The sequence below is a fragment of the Carcharhinus amblyrhynchos genome, chromosome 24, assembly GCF_965287045.1.
Source record: "Carcharhinus amblyrhynchos chromosome 24, sCarAmb.v2.hapA, whole genome shotgun sequence".
Taxonomy (NCBI): domain Eukaryota; kingdom Metazoa; phylum Chordata; class Chondrichthyes; order Carcharhiniformes; family Carcharhinidae; genus Carcharhinus; species Carcharhinus amblyrhynchos.
The window spans coordinates 217,185-241,763 of NC_137347.1; the positions used below are offsets into that span (position 1 = coordinate 217,185).

General features: G+C 46.0%; 1 protein-coding gene across 1 annotated transcript in view; it reads right to left on the reverse strand.

Moving 5' to 3' along the window:
- The window catches only part of LOC145357820 (granulocyte colony-stimulating factor receptor-like), a 105,696-nt gene that overhangs the window by 62,486 nt on the left and 18,631 nt on the right, over positions 1–24,579 (reverse strand). Inside the window, exons 3-9 of the mRNA XM_080211342.1 lie at positions 21,776–22,087; positions 17,069–17,195; positions 11,713–11,903; positions 9,658–9,803; positions 9,393–9,549; positions 7,882–7,964; positions 870–1,092 (exon numbers count right to left, since the gene is read on the reverse strand). Coding sequence (XP_080067468.1) covers positions 870–1,092; positions 7,882–7,964; positions 9,393–9,549; positions 9,658–9,803; positions 11,713–11,903; positions 17,069–17,195; positions 21,776–22,087 — 1,239 coding nt within the window. The remainder of the gene's footprint in view (positions 1–869; positions 1,093–7,881; positions 7,965–9,392; positions 9,550–9,657; positions 9,804–11,712; positions 11,904–17,068; positions 17,196–21,775; positions 22,088–24,579) is intronic.

Genomic DNA, 24,579 nt, shown 5'->3' on the forward strand with positions numbered 1-24,579 from the left:
ACTGTACCGAAGTTCAGGTATAACTATAGCCTGCTGTGAGGGACGGGCAGAGCACTTTCGGGACAGTCCGATTGTATGTCCTGACTGTGCTTCCCCGTCGATGTAAAAGAAAATAAAGCTGTGCCAATATTGAACTTCACCCTGAGTCTGTAGGGGTTGTTTCGCCCACTCGCGCTAACAATGTTTCTATAAGATCTCCCCTCATTCATTCCAATGAATATAGTCCCAGTCTACTCAGTCTCTCCTCATAAGCCAGCCCTCTCAACTCTGGAATCAACCTAGTGAATCTCCTCTGCGCCCCCTCCAGTGCCAGTATATCCTTTCTCAAGTAAGGAGACCAAAACTGTACACAGTACTCCAGATGTGGCCTCACCAGCACCTTATACAGCTGCAACATAACCTCGCTTTTTTTAGACTCCATCCCTCCAGCAATGAAAGACAAAATTCCATTTGCCTTCTTAATTACCTGCTGTACCTGCAAACCAACTCCTTGTGATTCCTGCACAAGGACACCCAGGTCCCTCTGCACAGCAACATGCTGCAATTTTTTACCATTTAAATAATAGTCCATTTTGCTGTTATTCCTACCAAAATGGATGACCTCACATTTACCAACATTGTACTCCATCTGCCAGACCCTCACCCACTCACTTAGATTAGCTATATCCCTTTGCAGATTTTCAGTGTCCTCTGCACACTTTGTTCTTCCACCCATCTTAGCATCATCTATGAATTTTGACACATTACGCTTGGTCGCCAACAAGGAGACAGCAAATAACTATGTTTAGAAATTCCTTTACAGGCTGAACTGATTTAGAGAACTACATGTCTTGTTTCCTTGATGATTGAGGGTTCTGTCTGAAACTTGCCTGTTTGATACAGTGTCTTTACCATCAGTTGTGTTGGAGGTGATTCTCCAGCCCTGCTGTAAGCACGGATATGGATGTTGCCATTGCCCTTCGGAATTGAGATTCTGCAGCTTAGACTGGTTGTGTTACACAAAGTGATCTCAGGGTGATTGGCTTCGTTCTCAGGTCTGTATGTCACTCTGTAGCCGCTGATCCTCCCGTTCACTTTGGAATCTTTCAGTTCCTGTTGAGATGTCAAAAATGTATTCAAAGACTCAGTGGAAAAAGCAAAGTGCCCTTGGCTCAATTTCCAGCAGATTCCCATCTGTCCAAATTGACATTATTGCAAACAGTGTCAATGCGAAATTGGAAAGCATATTCATCCAACCATTCAATCATTGTACATCAGGCTGCCTGTCCCCAGTACCATTTCACTCCATTAGCAATCAAAAACTTATCTGACTCAGCATTCAACATATTCAATGACCCAGTTTCCATGGCACTTCATGGAAGAGAATTCCACACATGGACAAATCTCTGAAAGAAAACATTTTTTCTCATTTTTCTTGAGATGTCGAGTTTTAAGTTGAGTCTCCCAGTTCCAGTCACTCTCTTAAACAACCTCTTCCCATCCGCCCTGTCAAGTCCCCTCAGGATCTTATGGCTGGAATTCTCCAGTCCCACTACCTGTGCCAACAAAGTCGGAGAATTTACCGCTCAGTCAAATCTCCACTGAAGTGGGACTGGAGAATCCCAACTGCAGCCAGAGGACCGCAGCAGGACTGGAAAATCCCAGCTGCAGCCAGAGAATTCCAGCCTATATGTTTCAATAAGATCACCTCTCATGTTAGGGATGGATTCACTGGGACATATAGGGGGGTTACAGGTGGCACTGGGTGTTGGTTGTATGTATGTGGAGTTGTAAAAGGGAATAAGGTGAGTTTATGAAGCAGCTAGACTTGCGTTCCCATTACTGGACTGCAACAGAGTGGCTTAACATCTCATTCTTCTAAATTTCAATTGATACAGGCCCAATCCAATCAATCTTCACTTGTAAGATAACTCCCTCCTCCTGGGAATCTGTTCAGTGAATCTTCTCCAAATTGCTTCCAGTGCAATTATATTATACAGTAAAGAGATAAAAACCGTACACAATACTCCAGATGTGGTCACATCAATGCCCTGTACCACTAGCCAAACTTCTTAAAAATTAATTTAGGGATGTGGGCGTCACTGGCTGGCCAGCATTTATTGCCCATCCTTAGTTGCCCTTGAAAAAGTGATGGTGAACTGCCTTCTCGAATTGCTGCAGTCCCTGTGGTGTAGGTGCATCCACAGTGCTGTTAGGGAAGAACTTCCAGTATCTTGATTCAGTGACAGTGAAGGAACTGGAGAAGGTCACATTTTTCCATTTCACACTCCATCTGACAAACTCCTGTCCCTCACTTGGTTAAGCAAAGCAATGTCTAAATTGTAGACTCTTTATCTCCTTCTCCCAACTTACCATTCATCAAGTCATTCATGTAGATTATAAATGACAGATGTTCCAGCAGTGATCCCTGTGCCACTCTGTTAATTAGCCAGCCTGAAAATCACCCACTTACTCTGTGCTTCCTATTAGCTATTCCTCTATTCAGGATATTGCAAGCTCTCATTTTGAATAGTAAACTTTGATGCAACACCTAAAGTTTAAAGTTTATTTATTAGTGTTACAAGTAGCCTTACATTAACACTGCAATTAAGTTACTGTGAAATCCCCTCATTGCCACACTCCAGCATCTGTTCGGGTACACTGAGGGAGAATTTAGCATGGCTAATGCATCTAACCAGTGTGTCTTTCAGACTATGGGAAGAAATTGGAGCACCCAGAAGAAACCCAAGCAGACACAGGGAGAACCTGCAGACTCTGCACAGACAGTGACCCAAGTCAGGAATTGAACCTGGGTCCCTGGTGCTGAGGGCAGCAGTGCTAACCACTGTGCCGCCTCAAATCTCTCTGGAAATCCAAGTACACCACATCTATAAATTCCCCTTTATTTACATCACTAGGTGCTTTCTCTAAGAACGCAAATAGATTGGCCAAACACTGTTGATGGATTGCATTTAGATTTCCTCAGCGTCTTGCCTTAACCTCCTTACTAATGGGTTCTAGAAATTTCCCAATGACAGGTGTTAGGCTAACTGGCCTGTCGCCTCCTGTTTTCTTCTTGCCTCCTTCCTTGACTAGAGGTGTTACATTTGCTATTTTCCAATCTGATGGAACCTTTCCACGATCTAGGAAATTTGGAAAATTACAACCAATGCATTGACCATTTGGTAGTTTTTTTTTCTCGTGCCCCTAACACTATAAATTAGTGCAGAGAGGATTCCCGATTCTCTACACTGGTAGAGAATCCCACCCTTCCACCTCCTCTAACCTAATTATAAGTGTGAGGGAAGTTTTTTTTTATATTTTTACTTTTCTGCTGGTAATTGATTCAGGGATGGCAGTTCAGGCTGTAAGCTGCATCTCCTGTGGGATGTATGTAGTGAGGGACTCCCACAGTGTTTCAGGTGATTTTACTTGTGGGAAGTGTGTTAGATTGCAGTTTCTGGAGGAGCGTGTAAAGGAGCTGGAAGGGGAATTAGAGGAGCTCCGTATAATTCGGGAAGTGGAGGAGGACATAGAAAGGAGTTATAAGGAGATAGTCACTCCTAGGAATAAGTCTTGGGTCACTGCCAGGAAGAGGGGCAAAAAGCAGTTGGGGGGACAATCCCCTGGGGCTGTTCCCCTCCAAAATAGGTTCTCGGTCCTGGAGGCTACAGTTGAGGAGAAATCAACTGGGGATAGCCAAAGGGAGCAGGTCTCTGGGGGTGAGCCTATTGGCAAGCCTCAGGTGGTTAGGGGTAAGAGATTGGGCCTCGTGATTGGGGACTCCACAGTTATGGGGACGGATAGGAGAGTTGGAGGTAAGGGTAGGGACTCTGGGCTGGTGTGTTGCCTACCAGGGGCTGGGGTCCAGGATGTATCGGACAGAGTATTCAGGACTCTTAGGGGAGAGGGAGATCAACCCCAAGTTATAGTTCATGTGGGGACACATGACATAGGGAGATTAAGGGAAGGGGATATTAAGCAAAGATTTATGGAGTTGGGGTGGAAACTAAAGGCGAAGTCAGAAAGAGTAGTTATATCTGGACTCTTGCCTGTGCCACGGGATAGTTTAGAGAGGAATAGGGAGAGGGAAAGTTTGAACTCGTGGCTGAGGGGATGGTGCAGGAGGGAGGGGTTCAGGTACTTGAGCAATTGGGGCTCATTCTGGGGAAGGTGGGACCTCTATAAGAGGGATGGTCTACACCTGAACCAGAGGGGAATCAATATCCTGGGGGGTAAATTTGCAAAAGCGATGCAGGAAGGTTTAAACTGATTCGGAGGGGGGGAGGGATAGTGAGGAAAGGGGGTGAAAGTGAGGGGGGCATAGTTGGGGAATGCAAGGCACGGCATAGTGGGGGTGGGGCGGAGCAGGGTTTGAAATGCGTGTACTTTAATGCGAGGAGTATTCGCAATAAAGTGGATGAACTTGCAGCGTGGATCAGTACCTGGGACTTTGATGTTGTGGCCATTTCTGAGACATGGATAGAGCAGGGTCAGGAATGGATGTTGCAGGTTCCGGGGTACAAATGCTTTAGTCGGAGTAGAGAAGAAGGTAGAAGGGGGGGTGGGGTAGCATTGCTAGTCAAGGACTGTATCACAGTGTCGGAGAGAAAGTTTGATGAGGACTTGTCAGTTGAGGTAGTATGGGCGGAGATTAGAAATAGGAGAGGAGAGGTCACCCTGTTGGGAGTCTTTTATAGACCTCCTAAAAGTTCTAGAGAGGTTGAGGAAAGGATTGCGGAGACAATCCTGGTTAGGAGTGAAAGTAATAGGGTAATTGTTATGGGGGACTTTAACTTTACGAATATTGATTGGAGTTGCTATAGTTCTAGCTCGCTAGAGGGGTCAGTGTTTGTACAAAGCGTGCAGGAAGGTTTTTTGTCTCAGTATGTAGACAGGCCAACTAGAGGTGAGGCTATATTGGATTTGGTGCTGGGAAATGAGCCAGACCAGGTGCTAGACTTGGAAGTTGGTGTGCATTTTGGTGATAGTGACCACAATTCGGTTACGTTCACCTTAGTGATGGGAAGAGATAGGCATGAACCTCGGGTCAGCAATTTTAGCTGGGGTAAGGGCGATTATGAGGCTATCAGGAGTGAATTAGGAAGCATGGATTGGATTAGGGGATTACAAGGACTGGGAACGTCTGAAATGTGGAGTTTTTTCAAGGAGCAGCTACTGCGAGTCCTTGATAGGTATGTCCCTGTCAGGCATGGTGGATTTGGTAGATCTAGGGAACCGTGGTGCACTAAAAGAGTTGAGTCGATGGTTAAAAAGAAAAAGGAGGCTTATGTTCGGATGAGATTGGAGGGCTCAGATAGTGCACTAGAAAGCTTTAGATTGGCTAGGAGGGAGTTGAAGAGTGAGTTGAGAAGGGCTAAAAGAGGACATGAGAAGACTTTGGCTGATAGGATTAAGGAGAATCCTAAGGCGTTCTATAGGTATGTCAAGAACAGAAGGTTGGTCAGGGCAAGATTAGGGCCAGTTACAGACAGCAGGGGGAAGTTGTGTGTGGAACCGGAGGAGATTGGAGAAGTATTGAACCAATATTTCTCTTCGGTGTTCACGCAGGGGGACATGAATATAGCTGAGGAGGACATTGGGTTGCAGGGGTGTAAAATAGACAGTATTACGGTTGATAAAGGGGATGTGCTGGAAATTCTTGAGGGGCTGAAAATAGATAAGTCCCCTGGTCCGGATGGGATCTACCCTAGGATTCTCTGGGAGGCTAGAGAGGTGATTGCAGAGCCTCTGGCTCAGATCTTCAGGTCGTCATTGGTCTCTGGTGTAGTCCCGGAGGATTGGAGGATAGCGAATGTTGTCCCATTGTTTAAGAAGGGGAACAGAGACTTTGCCGGGAATTATAGACCGGTGAGTCTTACTTCTGTTGTGGGCAAGGTTTTAGAAAAAATTATTAGGGATAGGATTTATAGTTATTTGGAGTGTAATGAATTGATTAGAAATAGTCAGCATGGTTTTGTAGCGGGTAGGTCGTGCCTTACTAACCTTATTGAGTTTTTTGAGAAGGTGACCAAAGAGGTGGATGGGGGTAAGGCAGTTGACGTGGTATACATGGATTTTAGTAAGGCGTTCGATAAGGTTCACCATGGTAGGCTTCTGCAGAAAATGCAGATGTATGGGATTGTGGGTAATCTAGGAAGTTGGATCAGGAATTGGCTATCAGATAGGAGACAGAGGGTGGTGGTGGATGGTAAATATTCATCATGGAGTGCAGTTACGAGTGGTGTGCCTCAGGGATCTGTTTTGGGGCCACTGTTGTTTGTAATTTTTATTAATGATCTGGATGAGGGTATAGTTGGGTGGATTAGTAAATTTGCTGATGACACCAAAGTTGGAGGTGTGGTAGATTGTGAGGAAGGGTGTCATAGTCTGCAGGGAGACTTAGATAGGTTGCAGAGCTGGGCCGAGAGGTGGCGGATGGAATTTAATGCGGAGAAGTGTGAGGTAATTCACTTTGGTAGGAGCAACAGATGTGTCGAGTATAGGGCTAACGGGAGGACTTTGAATAGTGTGGATGAACAGAGGGATCTAGGTGTGTGTGTACATAGATCCCTGAAAGTTGGGAATCAAGTAGATAAGGTTGTCAAGAAGGCGTACGGTGTCTTGGCGTTTATTGGTAGGGGGATTGAATTTAGGAGTCGCAGTGTAATGTTGCAACTGTACACTACTCTAGTGCGGCCGCACTTGGAGTACTGTGTGCAGTTCTGGTCCCCGCATTACAAGAAGGATGTGGAGGCGTTGGAGAGGGTGCAGAGGAGGTTTACTAGGATGTTGCCTGGTATGGTGGGGAGGTCCTATGAGGAGAGACTGAGGGATTTAGGGTTGTTTTCGTTGGAAAGAAGGCGGCTAAGAGGGGATCTTATTGAAACATATAAGATGATTAGAGGTTTAGATAGGGTGGATAGTGATAGCCTTTTTCCTCGGATGGAGAAAGCTAGCACGAGGGGGCATGGCTTTAAATTAAGGGGGGGTAGCTACAGGACGGATGTCAGGGGTAGGTTCTTTACCCAGCGGGTGGTGAGGGATTGGAATGCCCTGCCTGCTGCAGTTGTAAATGCGTCTAGTTTGGGGGCGTTTAAGAGATCTCTGGATAGGTTTATGGACGAAAAGGGATTGGTATAGGCTAGTGGGTCATTGTTTTTGTAACTGGTCGGCGCAACATCGTGGGCCGAAGGGCCTGTTCTGCGCTGTAATGTTCTATGTTCTATGTTCTATTTGGCAGCCTTTTCATTGAAGTGCAGAAGCCACATCAATTACTGTCACCAGGAGAACAGATCAGTGACTTGGAATTCTGTGGAGAGGAGCTCACCTCCTGATTCTTTAAACCCGATCTAATATCTAGAAGTTATGTGGTGGAATTGTGATGGAATACTCTCCGCTTATCTGGATGAGTGTAGTTTATAAAGACTCAAGAAAGTGGACCCTACCCAGGAAAAAACTGTCTGCATGTTTGACACCCATCAATCATCTGAAATATTTATCCCTTCCGATACCACTGCACAGTGGCATTGTGTAAAAAATGTACTTCAGCAGCTTAATAAGACTCCTTTGACAGTAATTTACAAACCCACAATCTCAAGGACAGCAGATGCTTTGGAATGCTATTATCTGTGTGTTCCCCTGTCAGTTAACTGTATCACCGTTACTTCATTGTCGCTGGGTCAAAATCCTGAACTTCCTCCCCTGCAGCACTGTGTCTGTACTTGCACCACATGGACTGCAATGGTTCAAGAAGGCAGCTCACCACCACCTTCGCAACGGCAATTAGGGATGGGCAATAAATGCTGGTATTGTCAGTAACACTCACATCTTGGGAATTAATAAAATACACAGACCCTACAGTTGCATAACATGAATAAACTATCTCACAAACATACTCACCTTCCAAAACAGTCGAATATGCATTTTTTTCTCTTGAGCAGAATCCTCAATATGCCACCAGACATCAGGGATACCTGTAAGAGCTGCAACAGAAGAAAGCAAGTCTAATCAAGTTCTACTGTGTAACTAAGCACTGCTGTGCCTGCTCCAGTTTTTCATAGGAATATCTAAAGAGACAGTCTAAAACATGTGGTTACTGGCTGTGAGGTGCTTTTGGGATAATGTAAAGGCAGATTTACTCTGTATCTAACCCCAGGCTGATGCTGCCCTGGGAGTGTTTGCTGGAGCAATTCAAAAGTCAATGTGCAAGGGCAGAGAATCCCAACTATCTGGAACAGTTGTGTTTGCTGGGCATTGTGGAATGAGGATATATCGTAAGATTCATCCCCTTCCTCCATCACAATCTGTATTGGGTTCACCTGCAGAGTGTGGGCCTCTGGATGTCGGTGGCAGTATCACTCTGGGATGTGTGGATATCACACTAACCTATAGAGACTATCTTACAGAGACGTATAAGATAATGAAGGGGATGGATAGGGTAGAGATAGAGAGATTCTTCCCACTTAGAAAGGACAGCAGGACTAGAGGACACAGCCTCAGGATAAGGTGGGGGGGGGCAGTTTAGATCGGAGTTGAGGAGGAACTTCTTCACTCAAAGGGTGGTGAATCTCTGGAATTCTCTGCCTGTTAAAGTGGTGGAGGCTACCTCAGGTAGATAAGTCATGGGTAGATAGGTTTTTGGCAGACAAGGGAGTTAAGGGTTATGGGGAGAAAGCGGGAAAGTGGAACTGATCCACTTCAGATCAGCCATGATCTTATTGAATGGTGGGGCAGGCTCGAAGGGCTAGATGGCCGACTCCTGCTCCTATTTCTTATGTTCTAACCTCCAAATCTCTATTGTCCACAGCTTGCAGGTTGAATTCTCGAATTGTTGTGCCAGTGTCAGCATCCTGAAACAATACTCTGATCATTCCCACAGCCCTGTTGTTTCTCAATAACCTGACCTTTTTTCTCTTTTCAAGGTGGGTCTTTTTGGAGCATTTTGAAATGTGTTTCACTATGTGTTCAGACTATGCATTCCAGATACCAAATGATTTGCAGTGAAAAATCTGTTCTCATCTCCCCTCTCGTTGTTTTGCCTCAGACCTCTGGTCACAATTCCTTTGTCATTGGAAACTATTTCTAATTGTTTAAACTGTAATAACACCCATGTCTTCTGAACTTGTATTGGGAAGGATGATGCTAAAACCTCCAGTCTTACCAGATCAGACCTGACCCTCAGGAAAATTTGCAAAACCCCCTCTGCATGCTCTCCAAAGCCAGAAATGGACCCAACCAGAAATGGATATAATTCTCCTGTGGAAGCCAGTTTTTATAAAGGTTTGGAAGAACCACACAGATTTTACAAAAAAGTTTATTCCAACCCAAAAAATAACAAACTGGGAAATTGAGCAGAATCTTTGGTCAATTCATGAGTCTTCACAGCCACTCAGTGAGATCCCAGTACTTACGGTGCTCAGATGTGCGTCCAGCCTGCTCCAGACTCCAATCACTCCAAAATCCCCTCTTACCCCGTAGTATACAACGAAGTCGCACATGGTACACAGTCCCAGCTGACAGAGGACACAAACGCTGTTCTCGGTGCATCTTGTTGATAATGGCAAACATCTGTGCAAAAATAAAACACTGCTCCGAATCTATTCAATCCAGTACATCTGACAACAGGAGCTGCTTTGCATCTGAACACGACAAGGTGGGACAACACTCAGCACCTACCGGCGTCCAGATAGTCCTGTGATGTTTTCTGTATTGAAACTCACATTCAATTGGTGAGCTAATATCCAGGGACCAGTGAATAATCAGACAGTGGCTATTCGAAGGATCCCCAAGAACTTGGAGAATGACAGGTCGTTCCATTTTCACTAATCCCAAAAGAAATAATAGTCAGCACCCAAACTGGAGAAATACAGAATAGCAATGTCAGCCACAGTGCAATATTCTCATAATCATTGGAATGTTGAAATCAGACAAGTATCTGGAACTGAACGATAGAGGGTTCAGGGATTGCATCTATTGTGATTCAAGGGTCAGCCTGCTCCAGACTCCAATTGCTCCAAACTCCCTTCTTACAATGAAGTTGCACATGGTACACATTCAGCGTTCCAGTTACTGTAGTGTCAGTGTCCCAGTTACTGTAGTGTCAGTGTCACAGTTACTGTAGTGTCAGTGTCCCAGTTACTGTAGTGTCAGTGTCCCAGTTACTGTAGTGTCAGTGTCCCAGTTACTGTAGCGTCAGTTTTCCCGTTACTGTAGTGTCAGTGTCACAGTTACGGTAGTGTCAGTTTTCCTGTTACTGTAGTGTCAGTGTTCCAGTTACTGTAGTGTCAGTGTCACAGTTACTGTAGTGTCAGCGTTCCAGTTACTGTAGTGTCAGTGTCACAGTTACTGTAGTGTCAGTGTCCCAGTTACTGTAATGTCAGTGTCCCAGTTACTGTAGTGTCAGTGTCCCAGTTACTGTAGTGTCAGTGTCCCAGTTACTGTAGTGTCAGTGTCACAGTTACTGTAGCGTCAGTTTTCCTGTTACTGTAGTGTCAGTGTTCCAGTTACTGCAGTGTCAGTGTCACAGTTACTGTAGTGTCAGTGTCACAGTTACTGTAGTGTCAGTGTCACAGTTACTGTAGTGTCAGTGTCACAGTTACTGTAGTGTCAGTGTTCCAGTTACTGCAGTGTCAGTGTCACAGTTACTGTAGTGTCAGTGTCACAGTTACTGTAGTGTCAGTGTCACAGTTACTGTAGTGTCAGTGTCCCAGTAACTGCGGCATCAGTGTCACAGTTACTTTAGCATCAGTGTTCCAGTTACTGTAGTGTCAGTGTCCAGATTACTGTAACTTCAGTGTCCCAGATACTGTAGTGTCAGTGTCACAGTTACTTTAGCATCAGTGTTCCAGTTACTGTAGTGACAGTGTCCAGATTACTGTAACTTCAGTGTCCCAGACACTGTAGTGTCAGTGTTGCAGTTACTGTAATGTCAGGGTCTCAGTTAAGGTTGCGCTAGTGTCAGTTAGTGTTGCATCTGTGTCCCAATTACTGTAGTGTCAGTGTCCCAATTACTGTAATGGCAGTATCCCAGTTACCATGTCATCAGTGTTCCAGTTACTATAGTGTCAGTGTCTAATTTACTATAGTGTCAATGTTCCAGTTACTGTGGCATCAGTCACCCAGTTACAGTAGTGTCAGTTTTTCAGTTACTGCTTGGTTGCGTTTCCAAATATTGGAGTGTACGTTTAGGATGTCTCACAGCATCAGGAACCTGGGTTTGATTCTGAGCTTGGGTCATTGTCCGTGTGGAATCTGTACGTTCCCGTGTCTGTGCGGGTTTCCTCCGAGTGCTCCAATTTCCTCCCACAGTCTGAAAGATGTGCTGGTTAGTTGCATTGACCCGAACATTTGCCAGACTGTGGCGACTAGGGGAATTTCACAGTAACTTCATTGCAGTATTAATGTAAGCCTTACTCGTGACTAATAAATAAACTTTATATAATCTTTAGCAGTTAGTTTTGCATGCGGTCCTGAATCACCATTGAGTCTGCTTTGCAGTTACTGCAGTTTCCATGTCTGGGTTTCTGCTGTGTCAGGGTCCCAGGCACCGGAGCCTCAGATTCACAGTTGATAGCATGTACTGAATGGTCAGAGTCCTCACCTGGTTATTATTTTTTGGACATGCTTGATTCAATTAAGACAAAGAGAGTCATTGGCACAGACAGAATGACAACAAGTGAGAAACAGGAAAGGCAAATTGAAGAGCAATGCTTTCACTGCTTCAGGTCTCACCTACATCCATCGCATCGATGCACAAAATGTCCGATTCTACCCATCCAAGTACATTCTCGGCAAACACAGAGATATCACCAGTGGAGTAGAGACGTAGTTTGTCACGAGGCACAGTGCAGGAACGGGAATCCTGAGACAAACATTCTCTCCTCTCTGCATTCACTTTCTGATTATGGCACTTACCCAGATTCCTAGAAGTGGTGAACGGACAGAGATATTCAAGTAGACCAGCAGAATGGGCAGACAATTTGCAGATAATACAGAAATGAGTTTGGTGGAAAGGATCAGAGAGGCAATCTGAGTTAATGGTGCAGATCTAACGTGTGTACTGGGTGGAGAGACATGGCTTAATTTGCTTGTATCATTTGGAGGTGACAGGCACACTGACAGAACAGATAACAAAGCAACTTGGGTTTTATAAATGGAGGCATTGTGTACAAAGGCAGCAAGTTACTGAAGCTCTAGTTTGGCCATAATGAAAGGATTGAGTTCCATCCTGTTCACTGCTGTTTAGGGCAGGTGTTGGGTTCCTTGAGTGCTGAGGATGGTTGGTTGCAGAGTCATTAGGCTGGAGGCTGAGGTGCTGACATTACTACATGTCAGCCAGGTGGAAATCTACCTGGATGTTTGGTACCAGGAGGCAGTATCTTCGAATAGGGTCCTCTGATCCAGTCAACATTCAGGGGGACAGGAGGGTGTGACTGCGAGTGAGGCAGGTCAGGGAACCCAGAGGGCAGGAGCCTCAGCAATTATCCAGCAGGTTTGAGCTTCTTCCATTGCCCAATATTGTCGTTACTGTTAGACCGCTTCCACTTTTCTCCACGACTATTCCTGATTATCAGCCAAATTGCAAGTACATTCTGATCCTCTGAACCAATAATTGTGCAAATACCATCCCTGATTAACAGTGCCATCCCTCCACCTTTTACCAGATTCTTCTTGGATATTGATGGGTACCATCAATATCCAGTACTCAATCCTTGTCATCCTGCCATCACATCTCTGTAATAACTATCAGACCAGGTTTATTGACTTCAGTCTGCCCTATCAATTTATTTGATTTGTTATGAATGCTATGCACATTCCGATGCAGAAGTTTTTAGTTGTTTTGCTATATTTGTAACATCAATTAGTCTTGATTCTTTGTGATCTTCAGTTTTTTTCTTCTCATCAATCTTTGACCCACATATTCATCTCTCTTATTTCATGGGATGGCACTGTGGCACAGTGGTTAGCACTGCTGCCTCTCAGCGCCAGGGACCCAGGTTCAATTCCTGGCTGTGTGGAGTTTGCACATTCTCCCAGTGTCTGCATGGGTTTCCTCTGGGTGCTCCAGTTTCCTCCCACGCTCCACTGATGTGTTGGTTAGGTGGCCATGCTAAATTGCCCGTTAGGTTCAATAATTGTACGTGGAAAAGGTGTGGTCTTATTGGGAGAAGGTGGGAGAGAGGGCCTGATAAGATATTTTGTCAGAGAGTCGGTGCAGGTTCGATGGCCAAATGACTGCCTCCGATACTGTAGGGATTTTATGTACTGCGTGCCAATTTGCATGCTGCCCGGGTAATAATCCAGAGATTACAACCTTGGAGATTCTGTGGTTTAATTTCATGTTTAACTCCTCAAGCTCTCTGCAGAATCTCTTTCCTCATTCTTTATGTATCATCAGCCTACTTGGGCTACGAGAGAGGGATCCTTCCCCTCCAGCCCAGAGCAGATGTTCCAAATCCTGGCACCCGGCATGCTGTCTAGACTCTGGCTCTTTGCTGCAGAGGACAGTGTCAATGGCCTTCACTAAACTGTCCCCTATTAGCATTACCTTCTTCTGTGTTCTCCCCATCCTCAATCAACTCGTCCACCCTGCAGCCCCCTCTCTCATTCACACAATAACTAAAGTGTCGGGCAAAGTTACATGAAGAAATATTGAGTATTTGTGACAAAGCAGCTGTAGAGTCACGGATGATTTTACTCTACCTGCAAACTGGAAAAACAAACAAGTGAATGTTTCAAAAATGGATGTGAAATGGAAGTGAGAGAGAAGCTTGGTGAAAGTATGAGGGAAGCTGTACTGAGCAAACTGATGGAGCTGACAAACTTAGAGCCTGAAAAGAGATGGCTAATTGGTGAGGCATTGGGGTTATTTTTCCAATCTTCCCTGGATTCTGGTAAGGTTCCATCAGACTGGAAACAGAAAATTGTTTATTCAAGAAATGAGTGAGACAGAAAACCGGAAACTATAGGCTTGATACCTGTCATGGGGAAGGTGATGGATTTGATAATCGAGGAGGCATCTGGGCATTTTGTTCCCAATTACATTAAGTTGTGCCATGAAAATCACGGAAGAGGAACAGGCCCTTTGGCCCTCCAAGCCTGTGTCAATCATGATGCCGGAACTAAACTGAAAAATAACCTTCTGCCTTCATTCAGTCCGAATTCCCTCCATATTGATGTACCCACCCAGCATATTGGTGCTTCCACCACCTCCTCTGTGTTCCAGTCACCCAACACTTTCTGCACAATAAACCTCGCCTGCGCATCTCCCTTCAACTGACCCCCCATCATCTTGAACCTGTGCCCCCTCATAATTGAAGAGCCAGGAGTAACATATGTCGTGGATAAAGGGGAACATTGCTGTACTTGAATGTCCAGAAAGCATTTGATAAAAGCATCGCAGAGAATGTTACTGTGAAAAATAAAATCTCCGCGCGCACATGCATACACACACACACACACACACACACACACACACATGCACAGTAACAGAGAGAAATACATACATAACGAGTAACAGGCAGAGAGTAACACACACACTCACACAGTAACAAGCAGACTAATACACACACAGTAATCAGCAGAGAATAATACACAATAATAGGCAGAGAGTAATACACACACAGAGTAACCAGCAAAGAGTATTGCGTGCACACACACACATTAACAGGCAGAGTAACACATACACACACACACACACACACACACACAAAGTAACAAACAGTGAGTAATACACATATAAAGACACATATACACAGTAACAGGCAGAGAGTAATGCACACTCACAGCAAAAAGCGCAGAGTGGCACACACAGTAATGGGCATAGAGTAATACACACACAATAATAGGCAGAGACTAACACACACACGCACATAGTAATAGGCAGAGAGTAACACACACACTCACATAGTAACAGGCAGAGAGTAATACACACACTCACTCAGTAACAGGCAGAGCTGAATATACACATAAACAGGCAGAGAGTAAAACGCACACAGTAACAGGCAGAGTAATACACACACACACACGCAATAAGAGGCAGAGAGTAATACACACACTCACATAGTAATAGGCAAAGAGCAATACGCGGACACACAGTAACCAGCAAAAAGCATCGCGCATGCGCGCGCGCGCACACACACACACACACACACACACACACACACACACAGGCAAAGTAACACACACACACACACACACACACAAGTAACAAGCAGAGAGTAATACACGTATAAAGACACATATCACATATACACAATAAGGGACAGAGGGTAATATGCACAGTAACAGGCAGAGAATAATACACACACAGAAACAAGCAGCGAGTAATACACACACAGTAACAGGTAGAGAGTAATGCACAAACAGAGTAACAAGGAGAGAGTAATACACATACACGCACACACATACACAGTAACAAGCAGAGAGTAGCATGGTAGCAAAGTGGTTAGCACTGCTGCTTCATAGCTCCAGGATCCTGGGTTCGATTCCCAGCTCGGGTCACTGTCTGTGTGGAGTTTGTACATTCTCCTCGTGTCTGCATGGGTTTCCTCCGGGTGCTCCGGTTTCCTCCCACAGTCCAAAGATGTGCGGGTTAGGTTGATTGGCCGTGCTAAGAAATTGCCCCTTAGTATCCAGGGATGCGTAGGTTAGAGGGATTAGTGGGTATAATATGTAGGGATATGGGGGTAGGGCCTGGGGTGGGACTGTGTTCGGTGCAGACTCGATGGGCCGAAGGGCCTCTTTCTGCACTGTAGGGTTCTATGATTCTAATATATAGAACAGTACAGTACAGTACAGGCCCTTCGGCCCTCGATGTTGTGCTGAGCTATGTCCAATCCCAAGATCAAGCTATCCCACTCCCTATCATTCTGAAGTGCTCCATGTGTCTATCCAATAACTGCTTGAAAGTTCCTAAAGTGTCCGACTTCACTATCACAGCAGGCAGTGTATTCCACACCCCAACCACTCTCTGAGTGAAGAATCTACCTCGGACATCCCTCCTATCTCTCCCACCATGAACCTTATAGTTATGCCCCCTAGTAACAGCTACATCTACCCGAGGAAATAGTCTCTGCACGTCCACTCTATCTAACCCAATTGATCAACATCCTGTTGCAATCCAAGATAACTTTCCTCACTGTCCACTATGCCACCAATCTTGGTGTCATCTGCAAACTTACTAACCATGCCCCTATACTCTCATCCAAATCATTAATATAAATGACAAATAACAGTGGGCCCAGCACTGATCCCTGAGGCACACCACTGGTCACAGGCCTCCAGTTTGAAAAACAACTCTCTATAACCACCCTCTGGCTTCTGTTATCCAGTCAATTTTGTATCCATTTAGATACCTCACCCTGGATCCCATGAGATTACAAATATCCATTTATTAGCCAACAAAAAAAATTGAAAAAAATAGTGGAATTCAGATACTCTCAAAAATACAACCAGGTGTGGCTTTCTGAAACTTTTGGAGTCCCTCTGTTGATTCCTCTGCCTGTAATTCTATTTCAATTGGTACTTTTGGCTAGTTAGTGCGTTCTCTTAAGTTGAGAGCTGCTCTCTCCCTCTAAGGCTTGAGAGGTGGCAGTTCTTCAGTTGTTCTCCTCTTTTCCCCCCACGTTCTTTTATATCTGTGATGACCTATCAATTTTCCCACAAAAGGATTAGTCTGATGTTGTCAACACTATCATATTGAAATACTGTAGGTTCCCAGTAGCTGAGTGCCTGCTTTTAAATTGATTTTAAATTTAAAAACAGGCTGTCTTGTCAAGACAATTGCCTGATACCGATGTTTCAGTTTGGACTCTGTGTGTACTTTGAATTCCAAGCACTGAAACAAAACACCAACTTTTAAAGGGACCACACACATTTTCTTTCCCTCTAACATTTTTAAATTTTTTTTACATCTTTACCAACATCAGATTCCAACTTCACAAACTCAACTTCACAACATACACCGATATCAATGCTCCCACTAAGTGGTTTTGTCCTCAACATGGGTGCAGAATGCTGATCATTTTAATTCCAGGTCTGTACATTAACTTGGAGCAGTTTTGCTATCATTGTCAGGGTAACTCACCTTATTATACGGAGTGTATAGTTTGTGGGTATGAGGGGGTCTCTGCCAGGGTTCCAACTGCATGTCATACTGGGCCCCGTCTTCCAGCTTGTTATACAGGTTAGGTTCACTGGTTTATCTGGAGGGACTAAAAACAGAAAGCTTATCTTGTAGCTTAAAGTTGAAGAAGTTGTGAACATGAATGTATTTGGAACTGTGGGGGAGTATGGTATGGTATGTGCAGGGTTAATGGGGGATTGAGTACAGCAATGAAGTAAAAAAAACACATGATTTGGAGACATGGTCAGTGACCTAGCGTAGGGTCAGCTGAATAACTGGAACCTCTGCTACATATACAAACCATAAGAGGGGGCGACGGCGCGAGGGGGAGGGGGTGATGGCACGAGGGGGAGGGGGCGATGGCGCGAGGGGGAGGGGGTGATGGCACGAGGGGGAGGGGGCGACGGCGCGAGGGGGAGGGGGCGACGGCGCGAGGGGGAGGGGGCGACGGAGCGAGGGGGAGGGGGTGACGGCGCGAGGGGGAGGGGGCGACGGCGCGAGGGGGAGGGGGCGACGGCGCGAGGGGGAGGGGGTGACGGCGCGAGGGGGAGGGGGCGACGGCACGAGGGGGAGGGGGCGACGGAGCGAGGGGGAGGGGGCGACGGCGCGAGGGGGAGGGGGTGACGGCACGAGGGGGAGGGGGCGACGGCGCGAGGGGGAGGGGGTGACGGCACGAGGGGGAGGGGGCGACGGCGCGAGGGGGAGGGGGCGACGGCACGAGGGGGAGGGGGCGACGGCACAAGGGGGAGGGGGCGACAGAGCACGGGCACGGGCATGACTGTGTGTGTGAGGGTGTGGGCGTGTGCCAGTGAGAGTGTGGGTGTGCACAAAAGATTGTGGACACTGCAAGAGAGCGTGTATGCTAAAGAAAATGTGTTCGAGCGCGGGAGAGAGCGCACGGGAGAGAGCGCACGTGTGGGAGAGAGCGCGCGGGAGAGAGCGCACGTGCGGGAGAGAGCGCGCGGGAGAGAGCGCACGTGCGGGAGAGAGCGCACGCGCGGGAGAGAGCGCACGCGCGGGAGAGAGCGCACGCGCGGGAGAGAGCGCACGCGCGGGAGAGAGCGCACGCGCGGGAGAGAGCGCACGCGCGGGAGAGAGCGCACGCGCGGGAGAGAGCGCACGCGCGGGAGAGAGCGCACGCGCGGGAGAGAGCGCACGCGCGGGAGAGAGCGCACGCGCGGGAGAGAGCGCACGCGCGGGAGAGAGCGCACGCGCGGGAGAGAGCGCACGCGCGGGAGAGAGCGCACGCGCGGGAGAGAGCGCACGCGCGGGAGAGAGCGCACGCGTGGGAGAGAGCGCACGCGTGGGAGAGAGCGCACGTGTGGGAGAGAGCGCACGTGTGGGAGAGAGCGCACGTGTGGGAGAGAGCGCACGTGTGGGAGAGAGTGCGCGGGAGAGAGCGCGCACAAATGTGGCGGTGATTCTCCCCAAAAAATTCGAAGTGCAAAATTTGCATAAAAACTGGAGTTGGTTTTTCAGTGGGACTTTCAAAATGGATCTCCCACACACTGTCAATCACAGGGTGGCCCAGCAACATTCACCTTGAAAATCTGGCGGAGGCTGTACATCAATGCTGTTCAGGATCTGCCATTAACTGTTCTCTTACCCTTTATATTCAATCTCCCAAAGTGCAGCACCTCACACTTGCTAGGATCAAACTCCATCTACCATTTCTCCACCCATATCTGCAACTGACCTCTGTCCCGCTGTATCCTTTGACAACCTTCTACAGTACTCACAATCTACAAGCATTTAGAGACACAAGGACTGATTAGAGACAGTCAGCATGGCTTTGTAAGTGGAAAATCATGTCTCACAAATTTGATTGAGTTTTTTGAAGGGGTAACCAAGAAAGTAGATGTAGTTGACGTTGTCCATGTGGACTTTAGCAAGACCTTTGACAAGGTACCACATGGTAGGTTGTTGCATAAGATTAAATCTCATGGGATCCAGGGTGAGGTATCTAAATGGATACAAAATTGGCTTGATGAGAGCAGTTGTAGAGGGTTGTTTTTCAAACTGGAGGCCTGTGACCAGTGGTGTGCCTCAGGGATCAGTGCCGGGCCCACTGTTATTTGTCATTAATAATAATGATTTGGATGAGTATTTAGGAGACATGGTTAGCAAGTTTGCAGATGACATCAAGATTGGTGGCATTGTAGACAGTGAAGAAGGTTATTTAGGATTGCAATGGGATCTTGATCATTTGGGCCAGTGGGCTGACAAATGGCAGATGGAGTTTAATTTAGTTAAATGCGAGGTGATGCATTTTGGTAGATTGAACCAGGGCAGGACTTAGTTAATGGTATGGCATTGGGGAGAGTTACAAAACAAAGATATCTAGGGGTACAGGTTCATAGCTCCTTGAAAGTGGAGTCACAGGTAGACAGAGTGGTGAAGAAGGCACTCGGCATGCTTGGTTTCATCGGTCAGAACACTGAATACTGGAGTTGGAATGTCTTGTTGAAGTTGTACAAGACATTGGTAAGGCCACACTTGGAATACTGTGTACAGTTCTGGTCATCCTATTATAGAAAGTATATTATTAAATTAGAAAGAGTGGAGAAGAGATTTACTAGGATGTTATTGGGACTTGATGGTTTGAGATTTAAGGAGAGGCTGGATAGACTGGGACTTCTTTCTCTGTAGTGTAGGAGGCTGAGGGATGATCTTATAGAGGTCTATAAAATAATGAGGGGCATCGATCAGCTAGATAGTCAATATCTTTTCCCAAAGGTAGGGGAGTCTAAAACTCAAGGGCATAGGTTTAAGGTGAGAGGAGAGAGATACAAAAGTGTCCAGAGGGGCAATTTTTTCACACAGAGGGTGGTGAATGCCTGGAACAAGTTGCCAGAGGTAGTAGTAGAGGGGGATACAATTTTATCTTTCAAAAAGCATTGAGACAGTTACACGGGTACGATGGGTATAGAGGGATATGAGCCAAACACGGGCAACTGGGATTAGCTTACTTGTTTAAAAAAAAGTTGCAGCGGGACATAGATAGGGTGCAAGACTGGGCGAAGAAGTGGCAGATGGACTTCAATGCAGATAAATGTGTAGTGGTCCATTTTGGCAGGACCAATGGGATGAAGGAATATAATATCAAGGGCAGGAGTCTTAGTAGTGCTGAAGAGCAGAAGGATCTTGGGGTCCGGGTCCACAGGACTCTTAAATCGGCCTCGCAGGTGGAGGATGTGGTCAAGAAGGTGTATGGTGTACTGACCTTCATTAATCGAGGGATTGAGTTTAGGAGTCGGGAGGTAATGCTGCAACTTTATAAGACCCTTGTCAGACCCCACTCGGAGTACTGTGCGCAGTTCTGGTTGCCTCACTACAGGAAGGATGTGGAAGCTATTGAAAGGGTGCAGAGGAGATTTACAAGGATGTTGCCTGGATTGGGAGGCATGCCTTATGAAGATAGGTTGAGGGAGCTGGGACTCTTCTCCCTGGAGAGACGAAGGTTGAGAGGCGACCATATAGAGGTTTATGAAATATTGAGAGGAATAGATGGGGTGGGTTCTCAGAGGCTATTTCCCAGGGCTGAAATGGTCGCTACGAGAGGACACAGGTTTAAGGTGCTGGGAAGCAAGTACAGAGGAGATGTTAGGGGTAAGTTTTTCACTCAGAGGGTGGTGAGTGAATGGAATTGGCTGCCATCGGTGATGGTAGAGGCGAACTCGCTGGGGTCTTTTAAAAGACTTCTGGATGAGTATATGGGATTTAATGGGATTGGGGGTTATAGATAGGTCTATGGCTTAGTAGGTACAGAAGTGATCGGGCCTGTTTCTGCTGTAGTGTTAAAAAAAAGGCAGCATGGACAAGTTGGGCCAAAGGGCCTGTTTCTGTGCTGTAAACCTCTGTGACTCTACACCTATCTTTGTGTTATCTCCAATTTTACTGATATACTCATCTACGTTTTCATCCAAGTCAGTTATATATATCACAAACAGAGCCCTGCAGGACACCACTGGTCACAGACCTCCAGCCAGAAAACCTTCCAAGACTACTGTCTGGTGTTTATGGGCAAGCCAATTCTGAATCCAAGCAGCCAAGTCACCATGGATAGAAAACAAACTGGAATCTCCAAACCGCAGAGGAAACAAACATTCCAAACATCACAAAAAGGAGTTTCCTTTAATAAAAGGAGACATTTTAAAAGTTAAAAAAAAGCGGCAGATTCACTCCAAAACCCCAAAAAGTGGGAAAATGAAGAGAGAGAATGCTGATGGCTCATTGGCAGTTTTGAAGTGGTAATACATTTAAAGCAGCAAGAATGAACAAACAACTCCAGACAGGAAAACTGGATTAGAGCTCAGATAGAGGACTTAAGAGTCCATAAGTAACAAAGACCTCAAAGAGAAGGCAAAAAAAGGCTTCGAGAAGAGGGCAAAAAAAAAAGCCCCAGAAGAAGGCAACGAGAGAGGAAATAAGTGGGTGGCAGCGCAGGAAGCCAAGCCAAACGGGAGCAAGGGTGTGGCTCAGGGCCAGGGAGAAATGTGAGTTGGAGCTGAGGGGTAGAGAGTGTGTCTTTATTTTTGTCTCTTTTGTTATGTCTGACCATTGCTTGTACAAACACGTTTATATTGCTCATAATAAACCCTCCTTAGCTTAGTCACCCTCAAGCTGTTCCACTCAGCTTCACCATGTAACTGGAGTTTTGATACTTACATCCAGTGCGGATTCTAACTCCATTCCGCACAGGCATTCCCAATCCTTGCTGGATCACACAACTGAGCACTCCAACAGTTTGACTGAAAGCAGGAATGTTGACCTGAGATACAGTCCGGTTCAGAGTGGTGTACTGTGTCCTGGGAATGGTCACCTTGTCCAGTTGCCACAATATCTGTGAGGCGTGTGTGATGGAACCCACGCCACAGGAACTGTTGGTAATTGTGCATGTTGCAGCCAGTGGAGAGTCCCGTTGCACAATGTCAGCACTCACTACAATACGGAGACACTCGCTCCCCTCCCAAACAGCTCCTGAAAAGAAATGGCAGCAACTGCAATTATTGTCTATTTTAAAAACAGTTCTGGAAATGCGCATCTAGATGAGAATGTGGAAGATTTACTCTTCAGTCCACAGAATAAGACATCTCATTAGCCAACTATTAATTATAGTAAAGTCATTTAAATTATCATGCCACCAAACAACCCTCATTCCCAGTGAGACCTGGGAAGTTTTCTTTCCCTTTAAAAGTTATTTACCTCAGAGGATTCAACCTCATTGTTTCCAGGGGAACAGTTGTTCTGGAGACTCAGTGCAGAGAGCTTGTAGGTAAGAGGGATTTTTACATTACTTTCTTCAAGTTTTTTTTCAAAGCCGGGAGTGTGAAACCAGAAGTAGGTCCCAGTGAGAGCTGGGGAAGTCTTTTTTTGCCCAATAAATTTGAACGGGGAGGAAATCCAAGACTCTACATGTCTAGAGTCTCCCACCCTCTCCCCTCCTCTAACCTACAAAACAGTGAGTGAGAGCAGGTAAGCTTTCTTTCTTTTAGCTTATTCCTCTAACCTAAGGGAGCGGGGGTGAGGGAATATCAGGCAAGATCTTTCTTTCTTTTTATCTCGAGGGAATGGCAGTGAAAGGCAGTGCCTCCTGCAGAATGTGTTTGAGGTGAGGGATGCTGTTAGTGTCCCTGCTGATTTCACCTGTGGGACGTGCACCCATCTCCAGTACGGCCGTGATGCTTTCCCTAATCAAAAGTGCAATTCCCCTCCTCTCTTACCCACTGTTCTATCTTTCTTATAGCATCTGTACTCTGGAACATTGAGCTGCCAGTCCTGTCCCTCCCTTAGCCATGTTTCAGTAATTGCCATAATATCCCAGTCCCACGTACCCATCCATGCCCTGAGTTTATCCGCCTTGTCCGTCAGGCCTCTTGCATTAAAATAAATGCAGTTTAATCTGAATTTTGCTTGCTGTCTGTCTTGCTTTTGCCTGATCTTTCTGATACTGGGATTACTGACACTGCCTTTACTAATTAATATGTTCTCTTTAACTTCTGTGAAGTCCTCTAACTTCTCTTCTGTCCCCCTACTGCTATGGATGCCACCCCCTGCTAAACTAGTTTAAACCCTCCTGAGTGGCTGTAGTAAATCGTCCCGTCAGGATGTTAGTCCCACTCCAGTTCAAATGTAACTCGTCCCTCTTGAATAGGTCAGGCCTTTCCCAGAAAGGATCCAATGATCCAAAAATCTCGATCCCTGTCCCCTGCACCAGCTCTCAAGCCAGCTCTCTGCCTAATCCTCCTATTCCTACTCTCACGAGCATGTGGCACAAGTAATAGTCCTGAAATTACTACCTTCGAGGTCCTGCACATTAGCCTTCTGCCTAACTCTCTGTATTCACATTTCAGGACCTCATCCCTATGTTGTTGATACCAATATGTACAATGACCTCAGAATATCCTTCAATCGCTCAGAGACGTCCTTGACCCTGGCACCAGGGAAGCAACACACCATCCTGGAATCTCAATTGCGGCCGCAGAAATGCCTGTCTGGTTGAATAAACCAGGATTGTTTTCACTGGAAAGAAGGAGGCTGAGGGGAGAACTGATAGAGGTCTACAAAATTTTGAGAGGCATAGACAGGGTGGATATTCAGAGGCTTTTTCCCAGGGTGGAAGTGCCAATTAAAAGAGGGCACAGGTTCAAGTGAGGGGGGGAAAGTTTAAGGGAGATGTGCGGGGGAAGTTTTTCACTCAGAGAGTGGTAGGCACTGCCAAAGGACATTAATGGGGGTATATTATAGACCACCCAACAGTCAGTGAGAATTGGAGGAGCAAATCTGCAGAGAGATAGCAGGCAACTGCAGGGAACAAAGTTGTGATAGCAGGGGATTTGAATTTTCCACATATAGATTGGGACTCCCATACTGTTAAAGGTGTAGACGGGTTAGAGTTTGTAAAATGTGTTCAGGAAAATTTTCTAAATCAATATATAGAGGCACCAACTAGAGAGGATGCAGGATTAAATCTCCTATTAGGAAATGAGTTAGGACAAGTGACAGAAGTGTGTCTAGGGGAACACTTTGATTCCAGTGATCATAACGCCATTAGTTTCAACTAGGTCATGGATAAAGACAGATCTGGACCTCGGGTTGCGATTCTAAACTGGAAAAAGGCCAAATTTGAAGAAATGAGAAAGGAATTAAAAAGCGTGGATTGGGACAGGCTGTTCTCTGGCAAAGATGTGATTAGTAAGTGGGAGGCCTTCAAAGGAGAAATTTTGAGAGTGCAGAGTTTGCCTTTAATCCTGTCAGGAACATACAAAGTGAATAAGAACGTTGATTCTCGAGGGATATTCTCTGATAGAGACAGATGTACGACATGTACAGGCAACAGGGAGCAAATAAGATGCTTGAGGAGTATAAAAAGTGCAAGAGTATAAAAAAAAGCTACTTAGGAAAGAAATCAGGAGGGCTAAAAGAAGACATGAGGTTGCTTTGGCAGTCAAGGTGAAGGGTAATCCTAAGAG